Source organism: Seriola lalandi, unplaced genomic scaffold (genome assembly GCF_002814215.2).
Source record: "Seriola lalandi dorsalis isolate HSWRI2012SDOR001 ecotype SW California unplaced genomic scaffold, Sedor1 jcf7180002054570, whole genome shotgun sequence".
Taxonomy (NCBI): Eukaryota; Metazoa; Chordata; class Actinopteri; order Carangiformes; family Carangidae; genus Seriola; species Seriola lalandi.
This window is the reverse complement of record NW_019525123.1, coordinates 3,731,760-3,754,680: the sequence shown is the minus strand read 5'-3', so window position 1 is coordinate 3,754,680 and position 22,921 is coordinate 3,731,760. Positions and strand designations below refer to the sequence as shown.

Here is a 22,921-nt window from a genome sequence, read left to right as displayed (position 1 = left end):
CGTGTGTGCCTGTGTGTATGTGGCAGCCACTTGTCTTTGCCTGTGCTATGATTAATGGTTTACATTGGGCTGTTCAGCCATGCATGTTTCTTGGTTTATCGTTTTATGCTGTCTCCAATTAAAGCTCCATAACTTGAGTGATGGCTTCACGCCAGTGTCCATCAACAGAGGCCATCAACAGCCTTATGCATCCAGGATATGGAAGCCACACACTAACTAATATCCCCTTGTGTCAGAGCCATTGGGCCATCTGTGTTTGTGAATATGCAGATGTCTGTGTGTGTGCACGTGTGCAGAGAAGTGAAAAATATCTATTTTAAATGATGTAACCAATAACCCTTTGAAGTAAATCTAGTTTTACTTCTTATCTTAAATCAAAAAAAAATTGTCAGTGGGGTAAAATAATATCACTTTTTTGTCCAATCAATATCAATCATCAAATAATCAATTGATTAATCCTCTGAAGCAAGTTAAATCTTCCTGTCTTAATGGAATTTTTTTTTTATTTCTTTCTTATTTTATTATAAATGTAGCAAAACTGAAAGTCTTTATACAGGATAAGTAGTGTAATTTTTTGCACTGGTTGCATCTGTGCAGTATTTTGAATCTTTGTCCCATCTTGTGTGTGTGCAGGTCTGCCTGTGCCAGGAAAGTGGTAGGGAATACATACATTTGGACGTATGAGCTTGCTCATGTGTGCACCACACAGGCATGCACGCGCTGCACAATATCATTTCACGCAATATTATTTCTCATATAGCAGTAATGACATTAGGCCGATATGTTGATTATACTGTCGGCAAACAGCAGCCTGCTGATTGGGTTAGCATATTACCTTATATCACATTTCTCCATTCATCCCTGTATTTTTTTTATTGCCCTCATTTTTCCAAATCACTTCCCACTTCCCCAGTTTCCTGGGCGAGGTTCCAGGCTATGCAAGCAGGTGATGTGGAGTAATATGATGATAGGAAGACAACAATGCAAGAGAGGAAAAGCTAAAACCTGAGAGCAGCTGTTGTTGTTACATGTCTGGATACAGGACAAAGCTCAGTGATAGGATAGTGAAGTGTTATCCTGTGTGCAAATGAAGGGACAAATAAATATTTGATCACACTGACAAAAACACAAATGAGTGCACATAGGTCATGTGCATGATGGTTTCTGCTCAGCATGTGTTTTCCATAAATATATTTAACAGTCGTGCAGATTGGTAAAGAAAAAATAGGTGTGATTTAGTGAAGACTAAGAAGAAGGGGGTAGGGAGACAGGAGGGAGAGAGATGTTTTAGAGTGGGCCTCTCAGATTGTTAGAGAGAATGAGATTTCATTTGCAGCTGGGACAGTGAGTGATGACGCCCCTGATGTGTGTCTGTCTGTGTGCTTGTTTCCACGTGTGCACACGTTAATGTTAATAAATATATGTATATAAACAAATACTCTCAACAAAGCTTGCTAGTGCATTTCTTCTGTGTGTCAGTTACCTCTTTAATATTAGTCTCTAAGTGGTATAGAGCTCAGTAAAAAAAATCCAAATCACTAGAAAACAGAACAGAAACAACAATATACCTCTCTTACCGCTTTACACACAAGCATACATATGAACTTAGACACATCCTTCATTATCAACTAGTGGGACACAAACACAGCAGTCAATATTATGCTATGGTGAAAAGACTTTTGGTGTTGGTGTGGTTTTGATTTCACTGCAAATTACTAATGTTGTTATTGGATATTTGTACCACGTGCAGGTAATGATTTAGCCATGCATAGTGTACAGTAGGACACATAGGCAGTAAATGGAAAAACGATAACAATAACAATAACTCACATCAACCATCCCTAATATATAGCTGCTACACCATGTCATGGCTAAATGACACTTGGAAAAAAATGAACTGTGGTTATCTGGAAATTAAAAAAAGGAACTGATTTAATATTCAGCAGTAGTTGAACGGGCTGGGGGAAGGGAAAGAAGGCAGACCTATGGATGGGGAAGGGGTGGGGGCAATAGAGATGGAGGAAATTAATCAGTGGTATCAGCTCCATGGGAGTTTAGCTAACCACCGACCTCAGTGCTTTAGTGGGCTTATGAGGGAGCTGCCACTGTAGCTGCTACCATAACAAACCAAACCCACACTCACACCATGATAACACATGAGACTTACAAGCCCATCATCATTAGAAGTCCCACTCTGCTATGTTTGTGTGTTTGTGTATTAGTGTGCAAGTGAAGCATAATTTATGCATGAAGGGTTACGGTTAGGGTTAGAGTTAGGGTTATAATCTGAGCGCATGCTGACCTTCCTTATGTGAATGGGAAGTATCTGTATTATCTATACATCATGAGAAAATCAAATCATGGGAACAATCTTGTGATGTGTTTGTATTTTTTGCCATTTTTGTCATAACCTGCCCCTCTGAGTGACTTTTATTTATTTATTTTATTTTGAAACCATTTTCCTTAGGTCACCATTCATTTTACTTCCTGCCCGTGTTTCCCACCTTTTGCTGATTACCTGCCTCACCCCAATTAGTTGCACCTGTGTCTCGTTATCTGCTCCCCTTGTGTGTATTAGTCTCTGTATTCCTCTCACTCTTTGTCAGATCACCTCTGCAAGTTCCTGGTTATGTTTCCCTCGTGTTACTCGTGTAGAAAATCCTGTTTGTTGTTCCTGCCTAATTCCTGTTCATGTCTCCTAAGTGCCTCTGCCTTCCTGTAAGTTCTGGAGTTTCTTTCTGATTATTTAACTACCTTCACTGCAGAGGTGAACAACAATTCAGGCCGGGAATTTGAGGGCGTTGTCACGTAAACCATCAGAATGCTAATTTTGTTGGCTAACCCTATTTGTTGATGTAATGGGTACCAGATTAGTTATAAATTGGCCACTATGTTCATCTGGGAGGAAAGTTATGCATATTACAAAATACCAAAAATGCGTCCAACCAATATAAAAAAGTATGTCCAATTATAAATATTATGTTTATTAACCATTTTAGCAATTGTAATTAAAGTGGAGGCTGCATGTTTATTATGTAGTCATAGTAGAAACTGGATGCTATAATTATATTATTTCAAAAAGTTAATAAAGGTGAAAGACATTAGTTTTCTACTGTGCTCTCTCTCTGCTTCTCTCTGTCTCTGTCTCTGTCTCTCTATCTTTCTCTCTTGCTCTGAATAAGGGTAAACAAAAATCACATGACTGCTTTCTGGTTACAGCTTTTCTGACCACTCATCAGCGATGGATAATTATTATTATTCATGGCCATTATCAAAGGCAAACTCAATGTAGAAAGATAGGGCTGGCAGCGCTGCAGTGGCAACGGTGTGGACACACACTGCGAGTCACAGCAGTTTGACAGGTAGCCGTCATGTACAGGTGAGGTGATGCAGTCTGTTAACTCATTCCTGCTTTTTATATTATGGCTGGCCAAACTGACTGTTCATGGTGCAAGCCGAAAGGACCCTCAGGCTACCGGGACATGTCCCAGTGCTCCCAATGGCCTGTCCACCACTGATTCACTGCACCAATCAGCCTTTGAGTGTGTTTGCGTTTGGGTCCTGAAAATATTAAAATGTGACAATTTTATTGATATTTTGTAATCCTATGAGGATAATTCCACGCAATATCGTATAATAATATCTTCATCAGTTTTCACGACAATGGATGAATATGAACTGCTGACTGTGTTCCAGACCGAGGCCAAAATGGTGACTTTGAGGAGCGAGCTCAGCGCCTTATTTGAGAGAAGGATGGAAGAGAAAGAGGCGAGGATTAACCAACTCACCAAAGAGCTGAATGGCATGAAACAGAAGGTGAGACACAACCAAACGTGTGAACGTAGACTGCCAAGTATTGGGGCCAGAAACTTCAAGACGACCTTTTCACATGCAGCTCAAAGCATTTTGTTGTCAAACACACAAGTACATGAATATATAATATTGAAAAGCTATGGTGCAAATTGAAAATTGCATTGCGCAGCTTTGGCTAACATTATTGGTTGACCCCTGGGATTCTGTTAGTTAATTTAACTATGCTTTCATAGGGCTTCAATCAGTTTTCCATCCACTTATTTTATACCCTTTCAATTATACAGATTACCATTGCTGTTATAGCTTATTGAGCTCTACTTTTGATTCAAAGGCACACCGGCTCATTGAGGCACAAGCACTGACAGAAATACACTCACATACACAGATGGTACACACCACTTGATCTGCATATCATTATGCTTTTGATCGAATGCCAAGGTTTCGCTGAGAAAGACATCAGAGTCAAATGGAGCAAACAAGTACACAACACCTGTAGGATTTGTGTGTGTGTGTGTGTGTGTGTGTGTGTGTGTGTGTGTGTGTGTGTGTGTGTGTGTGTGAGAGAGAGAGAGGCAGCTGTGAAATCTGCACCTGTTTAATTGAATTAGCCTTGTTAATGTATTCATACTCGCTGCCAAAAAAGCGTGGCATTAATGAGCTTGTTAGACCAATTAGTTAATTAATTGCCTGTATAGCAGCAGCTTCCCAAAGAGCTGCGTCTTCATTATCTGATGGCTGCCGCTTGTTGGATCATTGAATGAGAGCTGATAATGCATTGCATTACACACTGCTCTCATGAGTGTGAGTGCTTGTGTGGCTCCTCAAATGTCACTTATTTCTGCATATGTATGTGTGTATACATACTGTATGGGTAATTTTTGGGGATGCAAACCTGCAGAGACGCACGTACATGTATGAATGCTTGTGTATGAGTATTTGTCTGTCTGTGTGGGGCACGCTCAGAATATGGTGGCCAATATCAGTGTGCATATTGCAGTGAAAGGTTATGTGGGGGCTGTCACTCCCACAGGTAAAGACATAGCAGTCCTCCTAGCCACTTTCTAATCTCTCTTTTATTAGAAGTTAATATCTCGCCTGCTCCTTCTCACTCCACACTCCCACCTGCTAGAAATGGCCCCGCTCCATCTTTTTAATTCAATTATATTAGCCACCCTCTCTCTCTGTGCCCATAACTCTGCAACTCACATCTCTCGCTCACACTCAGTCTCTCTCTTTTTTTTTCTCTGTCTCTTCCCCTCCTCACCCCTCCTTACTTTGTCCTCAAATGTTCCACTTCTATTCGTAATCCTAGATGGAGGATAGACTTTGGCCAATCAAGGATTTGTGCAAGCCGCTCTCCCTTTCTCCTCTCCTCAGCCTTCGTAGCAAAAACATATGATGGCTAGGAGAGGAGAAAAGAGGAAAGATGAGGGAAGGAGGAGAAGAAGTAGGCGGAGGGCAGGAGTTGAGAGGAGGACCCCAGGGGCGAAACTTTGATTGCTAAAGTAATGAGACTTGATCAGATTGAGGTTTCTCTCTCAAAAGGGGCTTTACTAATATGAAAGTCCAAGGCTTAAGCACTCATTTGAAATAAAATCGCAAATCTGATATTCTTTCTTCCGGACTTCCAGCTAAGGTCCTATACTCCCCCACTGGAAAATTAAGACTTCCCACAGACCACATGGGAACTTTTAATCATCTCTGATGGTGGCAGATTTGGGGATGAAAAAAATCACTGTAATGTATTAATTATGTAACAATATTATAGAGTTCTGAAAGTCAGTGGCATAAAGACCTTGGGCTATAGGAGAGATTTTGACAGACATTGCGATCTTTAACTAGCTGCCTGGTGCTTAGATATATGGGCCACTGCATGGTTAATTTTGTTTTTAATTTTGTTCATGTTTTGTTGTGGTTGTTTGATGTAGTTTTTCCGTGATTGTCTGGCAAAGACAATGTTAAACTAGCTCACCATATAGGTGTCAGATGTGGGATTTGGGCACTTGGACTGAAAAATGGATAGAGAGAGAGATCCAACAAGTAGAGTAAGCCACTGAGCAGACCCATTGGCACTTGGAAAACCTGGCATGGTCTGGCAGGTATGGTTAGTTTTCGAGCCCACTCTGATGGCTCCAGCACACCATGGACCCACCATCATAAAGAGGCCAATAGTGCCACTACAGAGGAACACTTTTCTTCCTGCTGCCACTGACCACCCCACAGTGACCAGGGGGACTACTGCCTGTGAAACCCTGCTGCATGTTAGATAAATCGAGTCACTGCTATACATTGCTGCCACTGGTGCCAGCGACCACCACCAAGGGCTCCCACTCCCAGACTGTCATGCCACACAACTGCCAGCCAACCTACCGAAGTACTACAGATGATAAAGCTAGAGCTGTACATCTCACAAGTCCAACTAACAGCATGTAGTGTCTGGAGTGACAAAAAAGCTACCACTCACCTGGCCCTGGCATTGGAGGGAAAGGTGTTCCTGGTGCTCCCACCAGAGCAGTGGGACCACCAGGCCCTGACCGTGGCACGGAAGCGACGATTTCGGTTCTCGCTGACCAAAGCAGGGAGCAGCTACGTAACTAAGCAGCCGCACCTTTGCTGCAGATGTCTAAGTGCATGCCTGACATGGTTACCTGCAGTTCCCCACAGCCTCCCAAAAGGAGCTGGGCCTCCAAGCTTTCCTGCAGTGGCTCACAGCTGCATGGTCGTCTTGCTATGCCCCAATTCCTCAGCGAGGCTCTCCGCAAAGTTGCCTTCCTGGGAGAAGGCTAGGAAGGCCACACATCAGGATGACTGACTATAAAGAGTGAGAGGATGCAGAAGTAGTCTGCTAAGGTCAGCCTCAATCGAAGAAATCTCAGTGATGGCCTTCATACAGGTGACATCCATCTCGGCTTACCGGTTGCTCTTACAAACTGGAAAAGCCTGGTCACATAGCCCACGATTGCCCAGCACCAGTGCCAAAAGCTGGAGCCATCAAGCTGGAATAAAAGAGCAGTGGAGTGGTCCAGTGAGGGAACCATCATTCTCTACCAGTCCCCAGTCTCCTTTCAAGGTCGATGCAGGCTGGTTGGCTGTCTAGGTCACAGGTTTTTTGTTTTTGATGACGAGACAGTTGCCCAGGAGGTACTGAGCCCCTCTGTCTCACTATCTGAGCCACCACCACCAGTAACCCTGCATCCCCACAGCTTGCCTCAGCCACAACTGCTGAGTCTGCCATCCTTCCCTCTGCTGGGACAACCATCCTTCCCTACCGCCAAGATAACTTATGGCAATGTTCTGATAGCCTCGACCTGTAGCAGTGCCACCAGTTGAAACGCCTCCTCAATAACTATGCAGACAGCAGTGCTGCTAGAGACAAAGACAAAGGCAGAATGGGCTGGCCCAGAATGCCATGAAGACCGGCTCAGCTGGGGTGATCAAGCCCTCCAACAGTCTGTTGGCAGCTACAGTCATCTTGGTGAGGAAGAAAGATGGTTGTCCTGGCAGTTCTGCGTGGACTACTGACCCGAAAAAGGACTCTTTCCTTCTCTCTTTAATCTCCAATGCCCTCAACTGGATTGAAGGATCCAGCTGATTCACCTCCCTCAACCTACGTAGCAGATACTGGAAGGTGGAACTGGCCCTTGATTGAAGAAAAAAGACCACCTTCACCATTGTACGGTGGCTGTGGCAGCTCCATGTCATGGTGTTCAAGCTCTTCAACACACTAGCAACATTCAAGCAGCTGATGGAGAAGGTGCTTTTGGCCAGACAGTTAAACTCAGGTGGTAGGTCTTTGGGACTGGCTAAACCCTGCCAATGTCAGTGAGGTGTGGAAGGCCCTGTGCCTGGCGTCATACTTCTGGCACTTTATCCAGAACTTTGCCACTATCGCCAACCGACTCCATGGCCTAACCCACAAAGGTCGACCATTCAACTGCAACAACACATGTGCTGTTGCCTTTATCTGAATCAAGGCGACTCTCACAAAAGCCCCAGTCTTGGCCTAGTCTTGGAGAGCAGGCTGTGGCCTACTACAGTCACACCCTGAGCCGGGTGGAAAAGAACTACTGCATTACCTGCCGTGAGCTGCTGGCAGTGGTCCTGTAGGTATTGCACTTCCGACCATACTTGCATGGTAGCCACTTCCTCGTCATCACAGACAACGACTCACTTACTAGGCTCCTGAGTTTTAAGCATCCTGAAGATAAGGTGATCTGATGGCTAGAGGCACTTCAAGGATATGACTTTGAAATCCAACATCGAGCAGGGCATCAACATCATGACAATGCTGATGTGCTCTCCCAGCCCACTGTATAGCACTGGTGGCAGCCACCCAAACCACCAGCAATGAGGATGGTGGCTGCCATTGACCACACTACAACTGAGGCAACAGCAAGAGGCACGTGTGACTCTAGCACTGATAAAAGGCTGGCTGGAGTCAGGGTGGTGCCCTGAGTGGGCAGATGTGTCAGCGTAAGGGCCCGCTGCTCCCATGCACCACTGCAGCAGTACGTGGTGGGGGCCCTGATGGAGCAAATAGGGAAAGACATCCTTGGGCCTTGTTTTGTGTTCTGTTCCAATGCTAAACAAACAGTTGGACCATTCTGAAAATGGTTATGATATTGCACGCATTATACACATGTGCAGATGTGTGTGGAAACTAAATTTTATTATGCATTAGAAAATTCCTAGCTGTTAAGAGGCAGCAGTAGCAAGTGAACGAGCAAATTACTATGTGATTTATCATATCTGTGCAAGATCTGCAGTAAGGTTGAGAAGTTTTAGACAGCATATTGTTACACAGGTAGCCTAGCTCCTTTCAGGAAAAGCTCAGTACATAGCTTTTGTGCATAGCAGGAGAAAGAGGGAGAGAGTGCAGTGAGGCTGGTGACCGGAGCAGAGAGTTAGAAGTTAGTAGTATAGCTGTGAACGTAGCAATGGAATAGCCTATATGTGCACTTTAAGCTATTTGTCAGTAAATAAATGCCAACCCTTCAAGACCTTAGCCAAGTTCCCACGTCTCCCCTATGTTTGCCAGCTACAGTCTGGACGATGAGCCAGAAAAGGTTAACAATATTGAGGCAGGAAAATTAAGGACTCTGCATTGTCACTAGAGTGTTTCATTGTCAGTTAATCGTAAATATATTGAAGATTACTGTGGAAGTGATTTTTTAAATATTTTTCCTCTATACTGCACATTTGATATGTTTGGTCAGTTCAAAAGAATAATACTTTTTCAGTCAGGACGGAGTGCAGAAAGGCAAAGATGTACAGGCAGAGACTCTCAGCACAGGCAGTATAGGCAGCACAAAATCATGAGGCATCATAACAGGCCCTTTAACAAAGATTGAAGATTGAGAACTGATATGAAAAGGTATGTTTTTGTCTGGTCCATATATTTTACTCATTGGTGTTGTAAAGCTACATACAACACAGCTAAATCGCATAATGAGATAGTGGTTTTTGGAATGGGGTTGTAGTTGATTGTTTGGCTCTGCTTGCCTATCTATAAAAGTCATCACACCCCACTGGGTTTCAGTTTAGCAAAATACTATTAATACTTCTATTACAAACCATATTCACATAAAAATGGATTGTGATAGTAGATATAAATCACTCAAACTAAACAAAATTGTATATGGGGCTTTATATTTTATTGTAGTAAATGTTAGTATATGAGTAGTTTAAGAAAGGCTGGGTTTTATCTTAGTTAATTTAATATAATTATTAACAATTAAACATATTCTTTCTAAAAAGGGCTTGGTTATGACAGACTTACCCTTTCTTGTGTCATATTTACACTGAGCTCAGAACTAGCTTTACCTTAGATCCTCCTAGAGCCTTAGACCTTAGACTTAGATAAATAAATTATTTATCTATCTATCTATTAAGCTTATTTTTTAAATGTACTTTCTCAAATATATGCTTTGCACATTTGTTAAGAACATATGGATTGATGGGTAAAAAGTGTTCATGTATTAATTGGATATTCAGTACACAATGTTTATTGCATATGAAATTGTTTCTGTCCAATAGCAGGACTTGTAATCTTAAGTACAGGAAAACAGCTGAAGGAGATCTAGGAGATCTCATTGCTTTAACTTCGTTTAACATTGATGGTAATAATATTTAAAATGTGTAGAAAATGTGCTCTTTTGCTCCATAATCGTTTTTCATCTGAAATCCCTCTTGCACTATAGATGGGTTAACATAAAGAAGATGAACTTTTTCCCACTTACTTAATGTGTTGAACTGTGCTTTTGCAATCCACTTGGCTGGAGCACTGAAATTCACACATTATTGTCTCAGTTTTGTAAAACTTATTTTATTTCCCAATAGTCACACTAATATTGCTGAAGTATCCAGATAAAAGAGTAATTTTAATTCAGTGTTGCAATACTGGCTGCCCCATTGCTTATAATTGTTACCATCCATTAGCCATGCTGTAGATGAGTTAACTGCATAAAAGACCACTTTTAGCTTACCGTCACGATACACTGAATGATATATATGTATATATATTATGATATGATATATATATTTCCCCAGTGGGAAAGTGGTCTCAGACTTTTGGACCTCAGTGTATACTGGATAGTTAGGGAACTCTCTGAAAGGAGCTAGAGGTGGGTTGTGTCAGTGTTAAGACACAAGTACAGAACACAGTCTGCTTTTAGAGGAGATGAGAGAGCTTGAGAAAGTTCTGTAGTTAAGAAAGATGCACAATAGGTAACCACTATGAGTGCATGTTTAAGTGTATATTGTATGTGGTTATATCGGCATGTGGTCTTTCTTTCTCTCAAATCATTCCGACTGACAAAAATGTGTACTTGTGTGTGTATGTGCATATAAAAGTCTACGTGTGTGTATATATAAATGTGTTTGTGAGGGTGCGTTTGGATTTGTGTTGACTGTCTGTGGAGCCTCCTTACTAATCTAACACAGGGCTCATTTAACACAGTGCTAATGAATAGGGGCTTTGATTTGGCAAGGGGTTCTGAACCACAGGCCCACACACACTCATAGTCATGCATGGGGTGAGGAGTTCAACCACTGTCTGCTTCCTTAGAAATAATCAGTCTATTTCCCCCAATAATTACTCAAGCACTAATTTATGTGTAGTAACACAGCAACAGTTATTTTGTTTCAGCTTTGATATACATAGAGCATGTTCTATAGTGTTTCCTGCTTAGTGCATAGATGGTGAGTTTAATTTTTAAAGTTACAGTTTTAAACATATACCATGAGGATTAGACTTTTTTAAACAAAATGCTAATACACTAATAAACATTGACCATGTTGCTCTGCTCAATTGAACTTATCTTTAGTACATCTGCCGACATTATTGCACAGACAATAAAGATGTGGTGTACACAAGAGACTGTCTTTCACAAGATCTTTGGCACACCATATGCTATTGTGTACACCCAGTAGTTTCAGATGCATACGAGGAAAATAAAAATTAAATTTGAAAAACAACTATTGGCTGTACAGTATAAAGACCAAAACCTGAGAAAAGTAAATGTCAGTGGTGTTGGTTTGTACATGTATGGTATATGTGTACATACAGTGCAGACTGTTCTGTTGTCCATGTGTGTGTGTTAGATGAAAGCGAGAGAGGAACATGTGAGGCACCTGAACCAGGATGTGGTTGGTTTGCGAGCCACACAGGACTCTCTGAAGAGAACCTTGGCAGTGAAGGAGAAACACACACAACAGCTGGTCCAAGACAACTCACAACTCAAAGAAAGTCTGACCTCGCTGCAGAGCAAAGTAGGTAACACAAACACAAACACACACACACACACACACACACACACACACACACACACACACACACACACACACACACACACACACGAAGGGAGTTTTTCTTAAATAAGGAACAGAATTGGGCAACCTTCTCTATCAAATCCACTCAGGTACATCAGGGAATTCTCCTCACTTTTTACTTCCTTCACAGTTAATCATCCCCCTCCGCCTTTCCTCTCTCACCCTCTCTCCATATTTAATAACTCATCGCCACCATCTTAGCTCCGCAGAGGTTTGGCTCATTGTACAATAAAGAACCATGTTCGTATTAATATCACTTAGCCAAGAGAGAGACCAAGAGTGGAGGAGGGGTTAAATATTATTTTGTTTTTTTTCCCATTCATAATTCTTTCTTTAGATCATTTTTTTTCTTTTACTTTCTTTGTTTCTTATTCTTCTTTCTTTTTCTCTCTCATCTCTCTTGTCCAGTCTTGCCTTCACCCCAAAGAGAACCAATGGTAATGAATGGGAACATTAAAGAGTCATACACATGATGAATGGAATGGCCTTTAGGTTTCTCTTATTGTCCTTTTTCTGCTTTCCTTAAAATTCTCTCTCTCTCTCTCTCTGTCTCTCCCTCTCTCTGTCTCTCCTACTGTATTTCTTTCACTCTCCTTCTGTCCGTCCTCCTCTCGCCCCTTTAGGTATATTAGAGTGGTGCATGGCAGTGATGTGTTTTAGACTTAAATTAACCCATTTACTGTGTCCTTGACCAAACCAAGTCATTCATCTGCTACTAGTGTTTTTTCAGTGCGGGTGCCTGCCAGCCAACTAAATGAAGTACATTCAACATAAAAAAATGTTAGTTACTTGACTTAGCGAATACTCGAAACACCCTCTTATGCCGACATTATGCCCTTAGTTTTCCAACACTAACTTAATTTTCTTACCTTTTTGACATCGACGGCAGCAGTTCAGATGTGATTATTTGAAAATTGTATTTGCATTTCCACGTATAACTGATATTCTGGGGCTCACTTCACATACTTGCAGTGTTACAGGTTTTAGTAACAATTTAATTTTAGCGAATGTTAGCCATTCCAGGACTGTGTGTACATGGAAGTACACAGAATGATTTTCAACATTAGAAAGGTGGGGTGGGTTCAAGCTTATCATCTAGAGTGAGGATTAAAGAAATGCACAGTTTTACAAGGATCCATGTTAATAAAAGCATCTTGTTTCTCATGTCTGATGGGCAGCAGATAGAAAAAGGATCACAACTCTCTGTGAGTGCTGCCCCGAGGTTTAAGAAGCACTAGTCTAAAGCAAGTGTCCTATGACTTTATGATGAGTATAGTCAAGCAATTTTATTGGTCCTGAATCTAAGCAGTAACTGCAGGGTTCCCCAACCTGGCACAATGCCTTTATGATGTTCCCTTTCACTGCTATGGAGACAGAGCAGAGGCAAACATCCTTAAATTCTACTTTCATCTCCTCTTTCTGCTAGACCCCATTCTTCTCCATCTGCTCCTTTCCTCCTCAGCTGTCTCTATAACTGTCCCCCTCGCAGCCTTTGGAGAAGGTTCAAACCATACAGAACCAGACACGCTGCAATTATTATTCATTTCTCTCCCCTTCTTTTTTTCTCTGCTCACTTCTCAGTTACAAATAAGTGATTGCATGTTGACTGACATCACTGAGACCCCGGATCAGACCAAAAGCAGTTTGAACATGGAAAGACAGCAGAAACAGCAGATCCAGGACCAGTTGCACCATGGCAACAAAGAGGTAGAGCGTCTTCAGCAGGTACTGACGCACGTGCATCGTACCACTGGAAAAAAGGTAATTGGTTCCTCAAGGTCTTCATTCAAATATTTAATTATGAATTCTTGTAAAACCTTGCTTGTCCAGTTTTGCCCTTTTACTGTAACAATTCAAGTGAGACAAGCGCATTTGACTTTCCTGTTGTTGGCCATGTATTGTTGACATTGATACATTATCAGCGACTTTGTTTGCTCACAAGGTCAGAAATGTTTTCCACATAAAGTGGACAGTATCAGGGAAAAAATGGTTAAACTGAAAATATGCAGGTTCTACAGAATGGAGATGAAATATAATATTCACTTTAATGTAATGCATTGTCTTTTCCCACAATGGGGCTGATAAGAGGGGTCATACAGGTGAGGGATTCATTTAAATATTCAATTTTCAAATGTAATATTCACTGTGACAGGCATTGTCTATTTCTACAATGGTGCTGATAATACAGTTTTAGATAATGGGTAATGGGATGTTCTGATATTTAGAGCCTTATTAAAAACACACACTTTTGACAAAGACAGACGACAAAAATTTGGATTATTCTGTTAAAATAGGATTTTTCTTTTCTATTAAGATGGCAGTAAAACTCAAAACTCACATGTTCAAATGCTACATTGCCTTTTAGACCTTTTTATGCTCTGCCCTTTTTTCTGATATACCAAAAGCATACAGTATGTTAATTCTTGCTGGTTTGTGTTTAACCTTCAATTAACCATGTTGGAAAGATACTTTTCACTAAGCCATTGGTGAATTTCAAAGGCTTGGATTTTTTAAAAAGGGAAGCAGCACACGAGGTTCAGTCCTTTTCACTAGCAAGCCTCTTCAGTAACAATACTCATTTTCAGAATATTTTTAGGGTTAGGGTTCGGGTCAGGATTTTGTTGGCTATAACTGAGGCTATTGTTGCACCTGTCACACAATTTATAGAGGGCACATTTAAAAGACTACTTGCTCGATAGCTGTTGTTATTTTATGGCAAATGGGCTTTGTATAATAACATATTTCAATCAAAAATTTTAGAGCATATTTTTGACCTCTTGTAATTCACTCTGGAGGAGTGAAAATAACTCCAGTGTTCATGCTGAAGGATGGAAGCAAACTGTATCGAGACTTCACTCCTTGTCGGATAACTCATTTTCAAAAATCTGAGAACTGTGTAAGATGCATGTGAGTTTTGTATGCATGAATAGTGTATTCAGTAAGCTATACTGTACATCTGCATGCATGTGTGGGAGTGTGTGAGGTTGTGTCTTTCATGTTAAGATTCGTTGAGTCAAGTATTGGACCATTACACTCTGTCCAGGGATCTGGTTTCTGGTCCACATCTGGCCCTGCTTTATGCACCAAAACTGCTTTTTCTCTGATCTATTACAAGCCCTCTCTCACACACCCACACATGGACACACACACACGCGTGCTTCATGCATTCACTCATCCACACTTCATTCCATTGTATGGACAATGGTAGAGGTAGGTGTGTGGAAAAGAGAGTGAGTGTGCCTGCTTCCACTTGAATGTAAGTGAAACCGAGAGAACTTTGTATTAAGTATTTTCCTTTGCAGCTCTAAATGTCCTAACATTAGCACAGCTGAACAAATACTGTCAACACTCTCTCCTTCATCTGAAATGTACTCTGCTGATTCACTCTCCCTCTTACTCTCTCCCCCTCTCACTTTGGCTTCTTTGCTTAGAAGAATAGGGAAGTAGTTTGCCTTTTCTGTAAAGAATAAGTAGTTCTCACTTTTTTCTTTTTCTTAGATCTTATTCACATGAAGTAGACGGGTACATAGGGGACAGCAGATAAAGAGAGGAACTACTGGTCTGTCTTGAGTCCTAGGAGTTATGGAGGGTTGACTTGATCTACTGTATGTGTGGGGTTCAGTCGATATTTCTTTACTCATCAGGTTAATTTTAACAGCAGGGAGAAAAAGGGGGGGTGAGGAGGGATTTGGTGTGAGAAATGTAGAAAATGGAGAGAGGTTGTGGGATGTGGGGAGGAAGGATAGCTGAGAAAAGGAGAGATACATTGTGATCCAATGGGTAGAGTATTCCTTTTAAAACTCTGGGCTTTGGAGGTTCAGTATACTTTGGTACAAAATTCCGTCTTTCCATCTTTGTTTTTTGTGGGGAGGTCACACTGTTTTTTTTATACTAAAAAAGTATTTTGATGTGAAGGTTAGGCCATTTATATCTTGTATCTCCGCACCATCACAATCACGTTTTTACATGTTTGATTCTGAATATACTAGTGGGATCTGGATGATTGACTCACATCTGCATGGAGACTAATCAAAGTAAATAAAATTGTGCCTGAGAAATTGCTGGAAGTATTCAGCAGTTTTGTTCAATTTAGTTGTAGCATGAGAGCTTTTTTTGTTACTCATTTTCATTTCTGTGTGCTTATAGGATGCGACATGAAAACATAAATCTGTGACTGTTAGTTCAATGTGTGATCTTTTTGTTTATTGTTAACACTCCAGCATATTCTGGCTGGAGCCCCCCACTGGGACTTCAGTTTAAAATGTATGTACGCATAGTTATTCTTTCAAGCACATTGGATAACAGATTTGAAATTGCATATTATTTGAAATGGACAAGAGGGACTGGGTGGAGTGAGAAAGCAAACAAGAATAAAAGGAGACAGAGAGCGGTAGAGTGGAAGCAGAATTGTGAAAAGTTGTTCAAGCCTTCAAGGTTGGACTTGGACAAACATTGGTCCTGCTCACAATGCTTTACAACTATCGGAATAGCTTACTGATTTTCTCTCTACTGCTTTCTCTCTTGATCTCGCTTATTGCTCATTTCTTTTCTTGCCTTGCCACTTCTCCCTTTCATCCCCACCCCCATCACCACCCCCACCCCCAACTGTTCAAATATTATTTCTCCCCCTCCTGTCGCCCCCCCCCTTTTCTCCCTCTCTTTATCTTGTCATTGCCTGTCAGTAGGGATTCTATCTGCAGTGAGTGTTGTGTGTGTGCGTATGTGTGAACACATAAGACTGAGATACACTTAAGAGCTCATTGATTTAAAAATACCTTCGATATTGGAGGTCCCCTCCTGCAGATTCGTTCAGGAGCTTATCACACACACATAGACGTATCCACGTAGAGATATGCATAAACCAAAGCTCCACTCCAAAGTTTCGTCTTAAACTTTGTGATTGACCTAGTTAGCGTGTCGTTTTGACAAGTTGTCTGTTTTGACACGACATCCTCCGGTGTTTATCAGCATCCATTCTGCCTATCACACGCTCACATTGGGAATTTACACACATGCGCATGCACACACACACTCAAAGATAAATCAAGCTAAGTTTTAAAATTGGCAGGAAGTGAGTGTTGTATTTTCTGTTGGTAAGTTTTTGTAACAAGCATAAATGCTTTGGTCATTTTTTTGTGTGCGCAAATACAAATCTGAGGTCTCTGAGAGTTTTGGACCCCACTGTACTTTTGCACTATTTTATCTGATGTCTATGGAAGGGAAAATACAACAAACCTGTATTTTTCCTGTCCAGCGTACCTGATATCTGTATGACTTTGTGTGTTTACATGAATGCTCATTTGTGATTTAGCTGCTATGTGCATTGCAGTGCGTACGCGGTTTTTTTATTTCTCTCTCCCCTTGCCGTAGCTCAGGTTTAGTGTGCCTGCAAGCTTGGCCGCTGACAGGAAAAGGTGAGAGGTCAAAGAGCCAAGTTAACTCCATCAATCCCCCTGGACAGTTACAAACGAGCCCTCAACTCTGGTCAAAACAATCCCTGGATCATGCAGGACGGACAGGAGGTAGAGAGGGATAGAGAAAGAGAGAGCGAGTATTTGACTCATTTCACCATGAAGGACTGTTGTGTGTATAAATCAAAAGTGGAAACTATGTCAGCATCAGATGTGTACAGTAATACGTATGCAGTGCAAATTACACTGAAAAGTCAAATTTTTTCATTCTTATTTTTATGTTGTGGAGTAAGACAAGGCTGTTATTCAGTATCTATATACAGTAAATTAACTGACCTAAAGTGGGATCCAAAAGTGTGAGTCTGGGTCCCCAACTCCCAGACATAAATAAAATTCTTATTTTTCAAAGTTGATCTGTTTCTCATTTCAAACTCTAAAAGCTTAAAGGAAAGGCTAAACATCTTAAAAAATTTAGTCAGACATAAGCAGTGACGAAAATATCCCAAAACACATTGGAAATCTATTCGGCTCAAAATGCACAGCACATAACAGCAGATACTTGGCCATCTTGACTGACCTCAAGAAAAGAAAAACCTTGACAAAATTTAGACTCAGTGAACAAAGATAGAAGAAAAAAAAAAAAAAACATTTAAAAACATTTTCCAAAAATCACACTCACTTGAAAGCAAGTGCAGACGTGCACACACACATTTGGCATAGAACTGAAGTTGGTAATTAGGGAGGGTCACCAAGGAAACGGACAAACACAAGCAATTGTCAGGCATACTGTATACTCAAGAGATGTATTAACAACCATTTCTCTGCATGTAGCGTCATCCACCTACCACCACCAATACCTATTAATATAACACATATTATAACAAGACTAGAAAATTGTATTACTAGTTTTGTAAACAGTGACCTAAGTATTCCTGTTTCCTTAGATACAGTTTGTGTTGCCAGTGAGGAAAGGAGATATGACTTATCATAATGTTACTTTGTAAAAAATAACATCAAAACAAACATCTGTGTTTTGCAGTGTCCGTAAATCATGTTCATCTTCCAGATGCAGAAGAGGGAGATGAAGATATGTGTGCTGCTGAAAGAGCTCACAGAGAGTAAGAAGCAGCACTCTGATTGTCAGAAAGAGGTAAAAACAAGAGCTTCATTATTCACCAACCAGATATTTTTTAATGCTCATGATTCCTATTAATGCTAATAGTCTTAAAAGGCAGTCATAAAATTTGATTGTTCATTCCATTATCAAATAAATATAGTTATATTATATTTTTTGATATTTATGTTTATTTGATAAATGAATCAAAAACAGAATCAGTGTAATTACACATTTTGTTTACTGCGCATTACATAATGTTGAGTGATCTGAGAAATTACTATTATTTTATTACTTTTACATCTGAGGGTGTTATTTAAAGACATTTTGTTATGTTGTCATACAGTGGGTGTTCTGGTTTATGGTTAAATTGTAGCACTCAATTTCACTGCATGTTTCCTAGTTGCTCCAAAGAGAAAAGGATTTAGAGACACTTTACCAGGAGAGGGATGAACTGAGAGCCAAGATGGAGGACCAGAGCAAAAAGTGTGTCCATCTAACCCTGACCAAAGAGAGACTGGAGGCTGACTTGGCTCTGAGCTATGAAAAACTCTACAACTCGCACCTGGAGGTCCATCCTTCTCTGTGTCTGTCTGCATGTGTTCATGCATCTGTGTGTGTGCATGTTTAGGTCAAAGATATGCTGCAAAATCTAATAATGTTAACTGAGTCTTTAACTAAAGGAACATAATGGGCTAAAATTTGAACATTTGCATTTTATTGGAATGTAGTTTTAAGTGTATTATCTGTGTGTTTAGGTCAGAAGCAGAGATCAGTTAATTCTGCAGTTAAGAAATGAAATGAAGACAGCTGAACAAAAGTATCAAGGGACACAGGAGCAGGTGAGAAATTCACCTATTTGCTTGTTTTTGTCTGTAATGTGTGTTGATTTGCACTTTTCCTGTAATTTATATCTTTTATGTCCTTTCTGAGTTTATTTTTGATTATCTGTGTAATTCCATCATATTTTCATATTGTTGCAACTTTAATAGATTTTGCTGAACAAATTACAAATGATAAAGAATCATATCCCTTTTAATATGACCAATTTAGCACCTTCCAGCTATGTTGCATGCTGTGTTGGGTTATCTGGATTTGTTTCTGTTTTTTGGGTTTTGTCTCAGGGCTTAAATTCCATTGTAGGTAGTACTACAAGGGTCTTAAACCTGTCTCACTATTTTTTTTCTTCTTTCTTTTTTCATATGCTGAGGCTAGGTTGAGTGAGTGCCCTTGTGTTTTTTTTGCCAACAATGCCCAGCTTTACACCCACAGAGTTGCACACATCCACTCGAGGGAAGTGCCCAAACCAGCTACAGTCTTCTACTGTTGGCTACTGAGCAGCTCCATTAGAACAGTGGGAGGTGTAGCAGCTTGCTCAAAGGCTCCTCGAAAGTTTGAGCTAAGGAAAGGGGAATCGTTACTCATTCATGTCTGCTGTGCCCACATTTTCCCAGCTGGTCCTGAGACTAAACTGGGAAACTCTCTGACTCAAGCCTTATTTGCTCACTTTTAGGCAACTGCCGCCCCCTCGCCGTCTTTTCTGTCTGTGTGTGCTTTGTGTGCCTACATAAAGTTGTTCCATTTCCATCCTTTTCAGTTTTCCTCCCTTTCCTTTTCCCTTTCCCTTTCTTCTTGTTTAGGTCGCTGCACTGGAGGGTGAGGTAAGAAGCCTGAACCACAAAGTCAGAGGACACCAGGAAGAGGCCTGTCAGTTAAGCAAAAAATGTAGAGATACAGAGCACCATAAAGATCAGAAGGAGAAAGAACAGCAGCAGCTACACAATCAGCTCCATATTAGTCAGCAACAGGTAAGGAATTCTCTCCTCTTCACCTTTGCTCATCTCCACCTCCCCCTTCAGGTGAAATCTATAGATCAGTTGAACTCTGACCTGAAAGCTGTGGAACAAGCTCACAAGATTGATGCAGAATGCTGGAGCCAGAGGAGCATCCCGGCTTCACAGCCAATTGAAGCAGAACAAATCTGAGCTCGGCCAAATGCAGAGCAGGCTGAAGGATTGAGAGTCGGAGGTCACAAAGCTCAAGGACAGTTTAAATCAGCAGCACATAGCCACAGAGGAAGCAAGTCTTTTGTGCATTCAGTTGTCAATCAGTTGAGCCACAATCCTGCAGCAAAACAATCTACTGTGTTAATCCAGTGAACAACATAGAAAGAAAAATCAGACGCACTTATGCCTCTGAGTCCGAGTGATCTAAATCACAGTAGACAATCAAATAGTCAGAGTCTTCTGCCAGGAAAGACAAAGTGACCCGTTTACAGCAGACAAGCTTTATTTGGCAGTCAACTTACATATATCCCCATCTACATCATCTGACTTACTAAACAAGACAAGATGACCCCTTTGTTTGTCAACCTCTCACATCCAATTGGACCCACATATGAATGGAGAGAGGGAAACAGACCAAGAGATTAAAAAAAAAAATAAGTGGAGAATAAAGTTATTATCAACTGAGGGTCGACTTGGGTATTCATGTGACAACCATGAATGCTCAGAAGCCAGGCCAAATGAGGTTCATCAGGTCATGCGGGTCAAAACTATGTGTTTTCCATCATGTTTAATGAGGGCTATTTGTTTCCCCAAAGCACAAGTTCCTGATTATGGAAACAAAAAAGCCATAGTGTTCCTATTTAGCCTTGTTATGAGGCCTTTCATCCTGTGACAGAAAAAAAATGCTAACTCCACTATCAGTGTTTGGACTGTTAAAGGGAAAGACAGAGAGGGAAAAAGTAACATAGAGTGCTATAATAGGTGTAATTGGCATATGACACCTGAATTTATATTACATCCTTCTCTCCTCTCCTCTCCTCTCTTCTGGTTTGTGTCTCTTTCTTCCTTTGCATGAGCAAGTTTTCTACTCAGTCATGCTCCCTTCTACCGAGCATTAGTCCTAGATGGGCCAATTTAATCCCTGGTTAAACCAAGCCGCAGTGAACCACTGAAATCTAACTAGTTGGCTGTCATTAGTTGTAAACCCACATGTTCAGATCCAGATTACAGCGGGATTAACGTGGATGAACTCAAGCTGAGTGTTGGAGCGGGTTTAACTTTCTCAACCTCTCCCCTTGAAAGGTGAGATACGGTAGGATTCCTAGTGTAACACCTGGATTAAGCTTGGTTTCACTTCCTGGGTTCCCCTTTCATTATGACAGAGGTTACTGTAGAGCAGCGCAGTATATTGCGCCATGTTAGGAAAACTATCATATATCTATTTTTCTATTTTTTCAGGCACATTTAGTCATGATGAAGCATCAAGTATTCTGTTTCACTGATTTTGTAGCATTATGATAATGATGATGGTGGTTCTTGCTGTAATCATTGCAACATTTTTCGATAGGCTTATTTATTCTTATTCTTTTGTACATGCATTGATGCTTCCTACTGATTTAATCATCCATTATTTTCAACACATTCAATCACTCCACACTCTCACAATTTTCAGCTGTTCAGTAAACTTTCTCAAGGGCATCAAAGTCAAATCGCTACTCTCCTTTAAAATGTAACAGTCTTTTGGTCTTTCTACTTAACTTTTAGGCTGTTAAATAAATAAATAAACAGCTGTTAAATAAAGAGAAAGGGTTTATTCTTGTCAACATACATTCTACATTTGTGTTTGCTTTCAGATTGAGACATTTGAGGGGAAGCTAAAGAAACAAGAGGATGAGATGGAACTTCTTCATCAGCAGCTGAAAGGAGCCAATGAGCTGCTAAAAGATGCCAATTTGCAAGCCCAGGAGCAGAGAGAAACAGTTGCAATTTTAAAACAGAAGTACACTGCAGCAATAGAGAAGGTGCATAGGGTGCAAGGTCAGGTGGAACTTTTAGAAGAGGAACTACAATATTCACAGCAACAGGTAGATGGTGCTAACAATACTTGTGTATTGAAGTTTATAGTCGTATCTTAAAATTGCATTCTTGCATGCTTAATGAATTCCATTAGCTCAACACTTATTCTACAAGTTTACTGTGTTTAATGTGTCTTAAGTACTAAGTGAAGCCACAATCGTCTTTCTTTGCCTTCTTCACTGTGATAAACTGGCAGCTGGGAGAGTCTCAGTTAGCAACTCATTCAGTGAAGAGAGAGCAAGCAGAGCTGGAGCAGCGGTACCAGGAAAAGGTTGGCCAATGGGAGAGCTTGCAGGAGGCTCTTGATCAGTTGGCAGATGAGCTCCAGGCCAATCAGAACCTACTCAGGAAGAGTGAGCGAAAACTGGACCACTTCAAAAGCCTGACAGGATCCCTGCAGGAGCATGTGGACACACTTAAGCAACAGGTCAGGACACACATGTACACGTTAGCATAACATAACCACTGTTCCTACGGTGGCAAGTTTACATACATAAGTCAACTATAACTGACCACAGGACCAAATGTTACACAACTGACGTTATGAACGGTTTTATGATGTTTAGAATATTTGGCAGTAACCATGGACAAGACCATTGATGTAGTAGGTTCTAATTAATTAAAATTTTGCAGCATAAGTGCTGAACACAAGTAATTTGTTTTTTGAATGATTTCATTCACTAACCTGTGCCAAGCAAATGAAGTCACATCCAAAACATCAATTCTGAGGAAAAACTGCAGGAGGTCAAGCTCATCTGTGGAAATGTAGTAGCAAGTTTTCATCTTCATCAGGTATTGTGGATGCAGCTCAAGCTGTCCAAGTTTAGTAGGCTGGCCTTGTAATATTTCTTTGCAGATGCATCACAAATAAAGAAACTATCAGAACAGTG

At 40.8% G+C, this 22,921-nt stretch overlaps 1 protein-coding gene across 1 annotated transcript in view; it reads left to right on the top strand.

Annotated features, from left to right (window-relative positions):
- Positions 1–22,921, top strand: part of LOC111662964 (uncharacterized) — a 102,220-nt gene that overhangs the window by 38,762 nt on the left and 40,537 nt on the right. The window contains exons 4-12 of the mRNA XM_023417011.2: positions 3,697–3,816; positions 11,416–11,583; positions 13,225–13,404; positions 18,121–18,204; positions 18,572–18,739; positions 18,927–19,010; positions 19,809–19,976; positions 21,809–22,039; positions 22,228–22,458. Coding sequence (XP_023272779.2) covers positions 3,697–3,816; positions 11,416–11,583; positions 13,225–13,404; positions 18,121–18,204; positions 18,572–18,739; positions 18,927–19,010; positions 19,809–19,976; positions 21,809–22,039; positions 22,228–22,458 — 1,434 coding nt within the window. The remainder of the gene's footprint in view (positions 1–3,696; positions 3,817–11,415; positions 11,584–13,224; positions 13,405–18,120; positions 18,205–18,571; positions 18,740–18,926; positions 19,011–19,808; positions 19,977–21,808; positions 22,040–22,227; positions 22,459–22,921) is intronic.